The sequence below is a fragment of the Chiloscyllium plagiosum genome, unplaced genomic scaffold, assembly GCF_037043375.1.
Source record: "Chiloscyllium plagiosum isolate Xiang-an unplaced genomic scaffold, Cpla_swu_hap1 HiC_scaffold_37, whole genome shotgun sequence".
In the NCBI taxonomy this organism is placed as follows: domain Eukaryota; kingdom Metazoa; phylum Chordata; class Chondrichthyes; order Orectolobiformes; family Hemiscylliidae; genus Chiloscyllium; species Chiloscyllium plagiosum.
Window position 1 is genome coordinate 3,462,215 of NW_028270175.1, and position 12,587 is coordinate 3,474,801.

Consider the following 12,587-nt stretch of genomic DNA (forward strand, 5'->3'; position numbering starts at 1 on the left):
CTTGTATATACACACACGAACACATCCACTAGTGTATGCTCTTGTATATACACACACACAAACACATCCACTAGTGTATGCTCTTGTATATACACACACGAACACATCCACTAGTGTATGCTCTTGTATATACACACACACGAACACATCCACTAGTGTATGCTCTTGTATATACACACATACACACAAACACATCCACTAGTGTATGCTCTTGTATATACACACACACAAACACATCCACTAGTGTATGCTCTTGTATATACACACACACACAAACACATCCACTAGTGTATGCTCTTGTATATACACACACACACAAACACATCCACTAGTGTATGCTCTTGTATATACACACATACACAAACACATCCACTAGTGTATGCTCTTGTATATACACACACACAAACACATCCACTAGTGTATGCTCTTGTATATACACACACACACAAACACATACTCCTTGTTGGAGCCTTTTCTTTAATGTTAGACACGTGGAAGATTCTATACAGTTCCCAATACTGGACAATCAAAGCCCAAACAGAGACAGTTGGATACAAAGGAAATCATTAGCAGAATATTTCTGGACTGCTCTTCTTGACTTATAAAACTGTAATGGCACCAGTGTGGCACAGAACAAGACAAGGTCTCATTGGTAAAAAAAAAACGATTTGTCATCACGTAAGTAGTCTCGATGTAACTGTTGACCATTGTGCAATTATCTGCCGGAGGTGACACAAGTGATTCATGTAGAAATCTTCCTTCTGAAATATTTACTTGATGAGTTTGAAGGATTCACCAGTAATCATGTCAACAAATTCTAGAAGAGAGATGAGATTTGTGTCAAATCATTACAGCCTCAGCTACGAGCCTGGGTCCATCACCAAGTTATAATCACTGCGGCTTTGGAATTGTAACTAACCTTGATAATCAATTGTCCCATCTCCGTCTTTATCGGCTTCTTTCATCATGTGCTCGGCCTCGTCTTCATTGAGAGGCTCCCCTGCATTCATCAGGACATATCTGAGAGATAAAAATAGCTACAGTGAGGATATCGCATTTTAGACGCAAATCCTTCAGAATAATGGGCCAGTTGCTAAGTGTGTGTGATCTGAATCACGCAAGGAAAGAAATCTCAATCCCTGTGTAAGTCTCAATGAAGGTGAAAATGCGCCCCCCAAAGGTGGACTGTGCACCTTTGGATATTACAGACAATACCTCCTGGGAAATGCATGTCTATGGACAATTTTGAGTTTGGCTGGGGTAAAACTCGCATGGCCTAACAGTGATTCAGATTCAATTACATTCTCCCATAGTCAGGGAAACCACAGGCTAGAGTCGCACGCTGGGCAGGATTCCATAGGATGGGGAAAGACCTCACTATCGGAGGCTAATTTCTGCCATAAAGTTACTCCCAGTAATGGACTGTGCAATCAGGTGGAAGGAGAAGAAAATTGGATGGAAAGTTAGAAGATAGAGAATAAAATAGTTATTAAATCATGAAGAATAAACACAAAATTGCATATCAGATCCATAATTCATTTATTTACCATACTCACAGCTAAATATTAGTCCTTTTTGTAAATTAAGAGTTTCCAAGATGTATTGTGTACGAGGTCAAATACTGAATAAGCATATTCCATTGTCAGAAATAAACATATTCCATAATGGATACACAATGACTACACATTGCTCTTTGTGTTCTGCTATAGAATGGGGAGTGAGCTGTAGCCCCACAGCCAGACGATAAAATGCTGGAGAACTCAAAAGTTTAGAAAAAGAGTAAAACAGACCTGAGTAAATTACAGGGAGCAACTGATCAAATTATGTCTTTATTATTCTTGGAGAAAATGTATTTACTATATTATCTGTCAGAATTTGCAAAGTTTTTATTTTGCTGGATAAAAGTTTCCTTTCTTTAACTGTTCCCAATCCCAGCAAAAGTTTACCACAAAAGTTAACGTGCATGGGAGATGTAAGGATGCCCTCTGCTGGTTGATGCTGAAAATAAAACTCATTCCAATTTGGAACATTTCATGAATCTAGAGTCATAGAGTCATAGAGCATGGAAAAAGACCCTTCGGCCCAATTCCTCCATGCCGACCAGGTTTCCCAAACTGAGTTCATCCCATTATCCTGTATTTGGCCCACAGCCCTCTGAACTTTCCTATCCAAATACCTGTCCAAATGTCTTGTATTTAGGTGTGGCATGATGGCTCAGTGGTTAGTACTACTACCTCACAGTGCCAGATGCCTGGGTTCAATTCCAGCTTTGGGTGACTCTCTGTGTGGAGTTTGTGCATTCTCCCTGTGTATATGTGAGTTTCCTCCCACAGTCCAAAGATTTGTCACTTAGATGAATTGGCCATGCTAAGTTGCCCATAGTGTTCAGGGATTTGTAGGTTAGGGCTGTGGGTGGGATAATCTTCAGAAGGCTGGTGTGGACTTGTTGGGCTGAAGGGCCTGTTGGGATTCTACATGTTGTAATTGTACTCACCTTCACCACTTCCTCTGGGAGCTTATTCCATATACACCAACCTCAGTGTGAAAAAGTTACCCCTGGGATCCCTTTTAAATCCTTCCCATCTCACTTTAAACCTATGCCCTCTCATTTTGGAGTCATAGAGTCATACAGCACAGAAATAGACCCTTCCGTCCATCCAATTCATGCCAACCATAATCCCAAACTAAACTAGCCCTACCTGTCCATGCTTGGCCCATATCCCTCCAAACATTACCTATTCATGTATTTATCTCAACATCTTTTAAACATTGTGACTGCACCTATATCAACCACTTCCTTGGAAGTTCATTCCACGCATGAACCATTCTGTGTAAAAAAAAATTTAAATGTTTCTCCTCTCGTCTCAGTTTTGAAATCTCCCACTCTAGGGAAAAGGCACCTGCCGTTCACATTCTCTATAGCCCTTATGATTTTACAAACTTCTGTAAGGTCACCCCTCAACCTCAAATGCCCCAATGAAAAAAGTCCCAGTCTATCCAGTCTGTCCTTATAACTCACACCCTGCCTTCCCCGCAGCATCCTGGTAAATCTTTTTTGCAACATCATGAGACTGGCATCCTGTCCCTTGGGAGAACATTACTGTATGGTCAGGGTCAGGCCATTGGTGCCCTCTTGGAAAGGGCCCATGTCCAAACAAGGCAAGAGGAATGTGATTGTAATCAGTACAGTAAGATGGTCCCCCAGAGCAGTAATGGCTGCATTTTTCTGTTCAGAAAGAATAGCCTCTCGGACACTGTTTACTGGCTCTTCAATGTTAATTGCCTGTTGGGGTTGGGAAGAAATGGAAACTGAGAAAATTTACGCAGGGAATGTTCCAATATCACACCCACATCATTTTCATGTAATATAAATATTTTCCATATGATTCCAGTGGGAACACCCTGTTCAATCAGACAGCAAGCTGATTATATTCCATACTCCTCCAACCTTGCCACTCACAATTTGCTCTTCACAAACTTGTAATCCTCCAATCCCTGCTGCCCATTGCCTCAGCTCTCACCAAGATCCAACAACACCCCCCCACCCCCCAAATGACCCAGTCATTGCTGACCAACACTCACTCCTGCTCAGGCAACACCTCCATTCGAAAATTCTCATTCTCATTTTCAAATCCCTCCCAGTCAGTGACCTCCTCCTTCGTTTCCTCTAACACTGACCTCTGGAGTATATCGAATGTTACTCGTTCTGTCAGTGGGAGCTGTTAAGATTCTGAGCTCTGGAATGTCCTCATGGAACCTCTCTGCCTCTCGGCCTTCCTTTCCTCCTCTGAGACACTGGTTAAACCCTTCTTCTTTGCTCACCCTTTACATCATTTGCCCCAAAGTCACCTCTGAAACTTAGCATCAATCTATATTTGCTAACTCTGTGTTGGGACATTAAAGAAGTTGGATAAGGAATGAAACGAGGAAACACAAAGGGTAGTAGACATTTGCAACTCTGCTGCTGTGGTTCTGTTCGCCGAGCTGGAAGTTTTTGTTGCAAACGTTTCGTCCCCTGTCTAGGTGACATCCTCAGTGCTTGGGAGCCTCCTGCGAAGCGCTTCTGTGGTGTTTCCTCCGGCAGTGCTCCCAAGCACTGAGGATGTCACCTAGACAGGGGACGAAACGTTTGCAACAAAAACTTCCAGCTCCGTGAACAGAACCACAGCAACGAGCACCCGAGCTACAAATCTTCTCACAAAACTTTGAATTTGCAACTCGCTTTACAAATAGAAGTTGATGCTTGACTAATCAGAATCTATCTGCCTGTCCTGAGAATGAAGACTGACAGTTAACTGTTCTTGCTGCATCTCAATGCCAATAATGACCTGACAAGTCAGCACCTGTTTCTCAAATTGTAGAAAATGGTGACTATGTTTTCAATCATGAGGGGCATGGATAGGGTAAATAGACAAGGTCTTTTCCCTGGGTTGGGGGAGTCCAGAACTAGAGGGCATAGGTTTAGAGTGAGGGGAAAGATATAAAAGGGACTTAAGGGGCAACTTTTTCACACAGAGGGTGGTGTATGTATGGAACGACCTGCCAGAGGAAGTGGTGGAGGCTGGTACAATTACAACATTTAAAAGGCATCTAGATGGGAATATGAATAGGAAGGGTTTAGAGGGATATGGGCCAATTGTTGGCAAATGGGACTAGATTTATTTAGGATATCTGGTCGACATGGACAAGTTGGATATAAGGGTCTGTTTCCCTGCTGTGCACCTCTACGACTCTAACGCTGTTTCTTGTGTCCTGGTCCTGATGGGTGCAAAGCTTTCAACTTCCTGTCTCCTTTAGCAAAGTTTAAGCTCTTGGTTATTTTAATCAGAGATTGATATAATTGGTGGAAGCAATGGTGTTAAAGGATATAGCTCAAATGCAGGTATCTGAAGTGAGATGTGAGGTCAGATTGAAGAGTTAAATGGCTTTCTCCTGGTCCCCATGTTCCAATGGGAAGTGAGTAGGGATCTGGTATACCTTGACCCTGAACCTGAGAATGAGAGATGGCTAAAGGCAATGACAAATTATTCTATTGATAGTTTTGGTGTTGTGGCGTTGTGGATCTTGTCCCATTATTTAATAGAGAGAATAATTTCTTCTGCTAACCATAAACAGACAAAACTCCAAAATATTTCTTCCCACCATCAAGAATGTATTAATGGTCATTCATTGATCATTGCCAGTAATTGACATGATGCCCATTTCTTGAAATTGTTGAAAAAAAAGCAATTTTTTTTGGAAGGTTTTCAACTAGTATTCATCAGGATATTTTGTAAGAACACCTATTCGAGGCGAAATCCAAGAGTTATACGGATGAGAGGACAGTGTAGATTCATGGGAAGGTGGACTTCATTCGGTAGAGATGCTACAACAGACAGTGCACCCTTTATTCTGATTGACAGTTAACAGCCAGTCTTTGCTTACATTTTAAACCAAGTAGGTTGACTCTGATTGGTGAAGGATATCCCTGATGGATGATCCAGCAAATGGCAGACCCCTATTTTGTTGAATAGTGGTTGTCAATGTAATTCCTCACATATTCAGGATTATCCAACAAATATCACTTGTCTGCCCAAGTATGGATACTGTCCAGATCTTGTTGCATTTGAACATGGACTGCTTCAGTATCTGAGGAGTTGTGAATGGTGCTGAACATTGTGCAATCATTGGTGAACATCCCCACTTCAGACCTTATGATAGAGGGAAGGTCATTGATGAAGCAGCCGAAGATGATTGGGCCTAGGATACTCCCCTGAGGAACTCCTGCAGAGATGTCCTGGAGCTGAAATGACTGACCTCCACCAACCAAAACCATCTTCCTATGTTTCAGGTATGACTCCAACCAGTGGAGAGTTTGTCCCCTGATACCCATTGATTCCAGTTTTGCAGGGGTCTTTGATGCCACACTCAGTCAAATACAGCCTTGATGTCAAGGGCTGTCCCTCTCCCTTCCCCTCTAGCATTCAGCTCTTTTGTCCATGTTTGAACCAAAGTAGTAATGAGGTCAGGAGCTGAGTGGCCCTGGGGGGAACCCAAACTGAGCGTCACTGAGCAAGTTATTGCTGAGCAGGTGCTGCTTGATAGCTCTGTTGATGACCCCTTCCATCACTTTACTGATGTTTGAGAGTAAACCGATGGGGTAGTAATTAGCCGGGTTGGATTTGTCCTGCTTTATGAGTACAGGACATACCTGGGCAATTTTCCACATTGTCAGCTAAATGCCAGTGTTGTAACTGTACTGGAACAGCTTGGCTAAGGGAGTGGCAAGTACAGGAGAAAGTCTTCAGTACTTTTGCCAGAATGTTATCTGGGCCCATAGCCTTTGCAGTATCCAGTGTCTCCAACCATTTCTTGATATCATGTGGAATGAATCAAATTGGCTGAAGACTGGTATCTGTGATACTGGGGACCATTGGAGGAGGCGGAGATGGATCATCCACTCAGCACTTCTGGCTGAAGATCGCTGTAATCCCTCCCTTTAATAAATCAATTATTCATCGACTTGCTGTTTGTGGCATTTAGCAGATGACAGAATTGCTCAGGGCTTACCTTCTTAATGGCAGTCACTAGACTTTAATCCACTGCATGTGAAGAACTTTAAAACTTTTCTGAGAGTTTGAGAAGCTGCTACATTCACACTAGTTTTTTTTTCATTCTTTTCAGTAATCAGATCTGAATTATTCAAACTGAATCTCCTTTATCTCCCAGAAATTGCATTATCCACAGCATAAAGCCTATTAAATATTCTACAGACTATTTGACCACTTCTGTTCTTCGATCTTAAAGTAAAGAAGACACAGAGAGATCACAAAAGGATATTGAGAGGTTATATAAGTGGAGAAAGATGTGGCAAATGGAGTATAATCTGGTAAAGTATAAAGTTATCTGTTTTTGGCAGGAAGAATTTTAAAAAGAAGCATATTATCTGAAGGATGAGGGATTGCAAAGCTCTGAGGGATCTGGATATCCTGTTTTGTATGCAGATGATTAGGAAATTTGTAATTTGTATTTTCATATGATTAATCATTACTTAAATTCCAAAATTTATTTTCTAAACCACTCCAAAATACCAATACCAAGAAAAGCACCTCTGCTGAGGTGGCGACTTAGAGGATGTTTTCTAGTCAGGTATAAACCCTAGATTCTGTTTTGTGGGAGTTCACACTGAGATTCCAGTTTGTTTGATATTTAGCAGCAAACAGTGGGATGAGTCATTTTCTGAGCATTGAATTACAAATGCAGTTGAGATTTGCAATAGGTGATAATAAAAAAGGAGACTTGGGCAGCACAGGGTAAGGGGACCAACAAGCGTAGGATCCCAACTTTCTGGATAAATCTTAACATAACACTGAGCAGAACTCTTCTGTCGTCACTGTAACTAACTGTGACAGCAATGCTACTCACTTTAATGTGTTCCATTCAATGTAACCCTTTCTGTCTGGGTCAAACACCAGAAAGGCTTCCTTCAGTTCTTTATCTTGATTCTTTGATTTTTCATGATAATCTCCCATCAGGGCCAGGAAGTTGTCACAGTTAAATGTTCCTTTCCCTGTGAAATAAACACCAGAACAATTGTGAGCTTCCTTCACTAGCCCCTTGTGACAAAAGGTTTCTATTTTAACTTTCCTGTCACTATTTGTATTGATGAGGATATGGTGGCCTAGTGGTGTCATTGCTAAACTGTTACTCCAGGGACTCAACTATTGTTCTGGAGACCCGGGTTCAAATCCTGCAGTGGTAGATGATGGAATTTGCATTCAATAATAAAAATCTGGAATTAAAAATCTAATGATGACTTTGAAACTACTGCTGATTGTTGGGGGAAAACCCATGTGGTTCACTAATCTCCTTTAGGGAAGGAAATCTGCCACCCTTACCTCATCTGGCCTAAACCTGACTCCAAACCCACAGCAATGTGACTGACTCTTAACTGTCTGCTGGGCAATTAGGGATGGGCAATAAATGCTGGCCTGGCCAGTGACACCCTCGCCCTGTGAATGAATAAAAATAGCTTCAATGTGAAGGTTGGTGTATGGTCTCATTGGCTGTTGCCAGATGTGGGTGAAGGAAATGAACCTTGCCCCTTGAACCATGTGGGAGGAGAACGTGACTTCTACAGATGCAACAGATTAGATTCAAAACATCTGGTGCTGGAAAAGCACAGCTGGTCAGCCAGCATCCAAGGAGCAGGAGAGTCGATGTTTCGGGAATAAGCGCTTCATTAGGAATGTCCTGATGAATGGCTTATACTCATAGCATCAACTCTCCTGCTCCTTGGATGCTGCCTGTCCAGCTGTGCTTTTCCAGCACCAGACGTTTTGCCTTTGAATCATATATCCATTTTGTTTCCTGTAACATTTCCTTTCCTGAACATTGGGGTAACTTCCCCCACTGAGCCAGACTGTAGCTGAACCCTTCTGGTTACAACACGCGGGTAATTCAGTCACTGGAGCATTTATTGCCCATCCCAATTCCCCTCGAGTGACCTTTCAGAGGGCAGTTCTGAGTCAATCACATTCCTGGATTACTGGAGTTCTGGATTACTGGTCTGGTGGCATTACCACTTTCCTACTCAGTTACTGAGCCATTGAGAAGATATTAAATATCTCCAAGGCAAACTAACAATTCAGGTGAAACAGCACACATGTAGATCATTCTGCCCATCAGCCCCATGCTCACTCAACACACCATTGTTCTATCATGCTCATGTTCTGATCATTTAATCTGCACTATCTACAACCTTTCTCCCTCCAGCACTCGCCCCCACACTATTGCATTAATGCTGCCCCCTTCCACACTTCACTTCATCTCTGATGAAGAGTCATCAGGACTCAAACCATTAGCTTGCTTTCTCTCTTTCCACCTGACCCACTGTGATCTCTAGCATTTTTCTGATTTTGGAATTCACTGTTAACTGTTCACCCATAACAGGGTTATGATTAATATTGCTCTGATTTTATTGGGCATTTGTCTTTCTGATATTAATATTATTTCATTAGTAAATTAACTCCACCATCCATTAGTCCAGACATGTCAGCAAGAAAGCCAGATAATGTTCTCACCTTCTTTATCCACGTCCTTGACCATTTGTGCCAAATCACGTTTGGTTAAGTTAATGCCCAGCAGACTCATGAGTTTAGCCACATCATCTGTTTTCACTAAGCCATTGCCTTCTTCATCGAACATTTCAAACACACCCTTGTACTCAGCCAGCAGCTCAGGTGTCAATGACTGGGAACAGTATAAAAGGAATGGAAAACAATTAGGAGTCAAGACAAGCAAGTCACATGTAAATGAAACGTTCAACAGCTGCTCAAAGACTCTCAGCCCACAACTCTAACTTGGAAACACCTCTGTCCTTGTTCACCGTGAGAGGGCACATCCGGAAACCCCTGTCTGTCAGCAATTTTCGGATTACTCTCCAACTTTTTCAAATTCCCATTGGAGAAGGAGTCAGCGCTACCCGGGAATGTGCAGGGTGGAAAATCTAACTGGACCAGCTGTGCATTAAATCAGAAAACCTCAGTAAGTCCATTGAGCCTGAATGGAACCAACCATGCTTCAGGTTAACAGTCAATGCTTTCAGATCAGAGTGGTGCTGGAAAAGCACAACAGGTCAGGCAGCATCCAAGGAGCAGGAAAATCGACATTTCGGGCAAAAGCCCTTCATCAGGAATAGAGTCAATGTTTTCAGGTGTTTCCTGATAATTCTGAGGACAAATATCAGTCAGACGTCGGCCTGCTCATTATCTCCACCTCCATCACACACACACCCCCTCCCCCACCCCTCCCCCACCCCTACCCCCAAGCCCCACTCTGGCTTGTTCTCATTCTATTGGTTGATGCAGACAGATCCACCCCAAGGAGTGCGGGCTTGGTAATGTCCCTACTGGGAAAAGATAAGAAAAGCTTAGTGTTTAGGATTTCACCAGAGGACACTGAACCTTAGAACTTTGGTCACCAAAAGGATTAAAGTGATGCATCACAAAGCAACCATTCAGCCAGCACAGCTAACCAATACCCAAGGTCATCAGCACATCAGAACTCAGAGCAGAGGAGGCCATTCAGCCCCTCAAGCCTGCTCCACTATTTAACACCATCATGGCTGATCCCATCTCGGCCTCAACTCCACTTTCCTGCCCACTCCCCATAACCCTTCAACCTATTACTAATTAAAGTTCCATCCATTTCCTCCATTAATTTACTCAATGTCCCAGCATCCACCACACTCTGGGAGAGTGAATTCCACAGATTGATGGTCCTTTGAGAGAAGTAATCCCTCTATTTTAAATCTGCTGCCCCTCAGCTTTAAACCATGACGTCTCATTCTCGATTGATCTACATGTGAAAGTATTCACGCTATGCTTCTTTTGTCAATCCTTTTAGCATCTTATGTACCTCACTTAGATCTCCCTTCACTCTTCTAAACTCCAGAGAGTATAGACTTAAACTGCTCAATCTCTCTCCATAAAACAAGTCCCTCATTCCTGGAATCATTCCAGTGAAGCTCCTCTGAGCAGTCTCCAATGTAAATCCAACCCCCCTCCAGCAAGGGGACTAAAACTGTACACAATAAAGTTGGGATTAAAGTCAGATCGGCCATGACCTTATTGTTAAAAATCCCACAACACCAGGTTTGAATCAATGAAGGAGCAGCGCTCTGAAATCTAGTGCTTCCAAATAAACCTGTTGGACTATAACCCGGTGTTGTGTGATTTTTAACTTTGTCCACCCCAGTCCAACACCAGATCCTCCACATCATTATATCATTGGATGGTGGATCAGGATGGAAGGGCTGAATGGCCTCCTCTTGTTCTTTGCCATATGTTTGTAAACAGTACAGCAAGGAACAGGAGAAAGAGGAGACTGAGGAAGGAGCAGAGGTCGACAGGAAAGATGAGATCTGCAGGAGTTCTATAATGTGCCAATAGATCATACAAACCGCCTCCACCCAGTGCTGCAAATGAAATCAGGGACAGGGGCGGATTGTTGTCCCTGGTTCACTCAGGTCAGACCTGGTTCAGTTTTCAAACTCATTTCAAGGTGCATCGGGGACAATGGCGTCACCAGTCAGGGTCTGGTAGGGAACCAGAGTTTAACTTTCTTGTTTAGATGCTTTTCAATAAATTAATGATAAACTCTCTTGCATTTAGTAACTCCACGAAGATACTGATGTGTTAAAATGTTTCCTTGTTGACAGTCACATCAGGATTTCGGTGTTTACAGATCTTTAGCCTTTTGTATCTGGTGCAATGATCTTGCTGAGAACAGAGGTAATCATTTCATTTTGAAATAACAATTAAACCCACAGAAGCAACACATTGTAGAGAATTAGGTGAGACACTTCTAGCCATTAAGTCTACATTTAGATTATATTGGTCTTGATTACTGTTATAGTATGAGGAAATAATTTCTAATTGCTCACTGCATTCACTTAAAAATCTCTGTTTCAATTGCACTTACCATCTTGCTGTCACTACAAGCCCAGCGACAGGAATCAAACTTGGTCTGCTGGTGATCTAGCCTAGTCAGAAAGTTGACACACCCTTTACATTGTTGAAGAGAGTAAGTCTATCAATGCCCAGTGGATTTGAAAGTTAAAACTGCCTTTTATGGTTTGACTGAGAGTCTCATTGGATCCTATTTCTGGATGGGATTAATTTTCTTAAGTGAGTTTTCATGTACTAATTTCTCCGTGATAAAAGATAAATAGAGCTTTATTGAAGCGTGATTAGCATTAAAACTATTATCACTGTTATGTAAATCAGCAATATTCATTCCGGCCTTAAAACTTTTTGGGGTCTGGTCTGTCATCTGCATTTATTCATTTTCGTTAGCAAGTAGAAATGGTTGGCTCAGTGGTTAGCACTGCAGCCTCACGGCATCAGGGACCTGGGTTTGATTCTGCCTTTGGGTGAGTGTCTGTGTGGAATCTGCACATTCTCCATGTGTCCAAGTGGTTTCTTCCCACCTTCCAAAGATGGTGGATTGGCCATGTTATAGTGTCGAAGGGTGTGTGGATTAGCCATTGGAAATGTAGATTGTCTGGGTGGGCTGCTGTTCAGAGAGTTAGTGTGGACTCGATAGGCCAAGTGGCCTGTTTCCAAACTGTAGGGATTCTATGGTCTGTTCTGTTTTCCCAGGTATAGTCATTTCACATCTGGCTGTGAAGCCAATATCACTAGAATAGCAATCCTGAGGACCAAGCCAATGATCTAAGGACACGGGTTCAATCCATACAGTAGTTGGTGGAATTTACATGATACTGTATGAATAAAATCTGGAATGGAGAGTCTCAGTAATGGTGATTATGAAACTATAATCGATTGTCATAAAAACCCATCTGAATCATTCATGCTCTTTCTGGGAGGAAATCTGCCTCCTCACCCAGTCTGGCTTGTGTTGTAACTGAAGGTTAACATGGAGGTGCAGCAAGCTATAGCAAGGTGAATGGAATATTCTCCTTCATTACAAGAGGATTTGAGTACAGGAGCAATGAGGTCTTGCTGTGTAAGAGTTTGATTAGACTTCACCTGGAGGACTATGTGCAGTTTTAGAATCAAAGAATTCCTTTGGGGGGGGGGGGG

At 42.4% G+C, this 12,587-nt stretch overlaps 1 protein-coding gene across 1 annotated transcript; it reads right to left on the reverse strand.

Annotated features, from left to right (window-relative positions):
- Nucleotides 1-457: 457 nt before the first annotated feature.
- On the reverse strand, nucleotides 458-11,584 carry LOC122540153 (calglandulin-like). The gene is made up of 5 exons (XM_043675465.2): nucleotides 11,464-11,584; nucleotides 9,063-9,231; nucleotides 7,405-7,549; nucleotides 920-1,020; nucleotides 458-817 (listed from the first exon to the last, which is right to left on the reverse strand). The coding sequence occupies exons 1-5, from the start codon at nucleotides 11,464-11,466 to the stop codon at nucleotides 771-773; spliced, it is 465 nt and encodes a 154-aa protein (XP_043531400.1). The 5' UTR covers nucleotides 11,467-11,584; the 3' UTR covers nucleotides 458-770.
- Between the last annotated feature and the right edge of the window lie 1,003 nt (nucleotides 11,585-12,587).

What these genes read in the sequence shown, in the direction of transcription:
- LOC122540153 (XM_043675465.2), bottom strand. An exon ending in CAAGGACGTGGATAAAGAAG is followed by an intron (nt 7,550 to 9,062) that starts GTGAGAACATTA and finishes TTTATTTCACAG; the next exon opens with GGAAAGGAACATTTAACTGT. An exon ending in TGGGACAATTGATTATCAAG is followed by an intron (nt 818 to 919) that starts GTTAGTTACAAT and finishes TCTCTCTTCTAG; the next exon opens with AATTTGTTGACATGATTACT.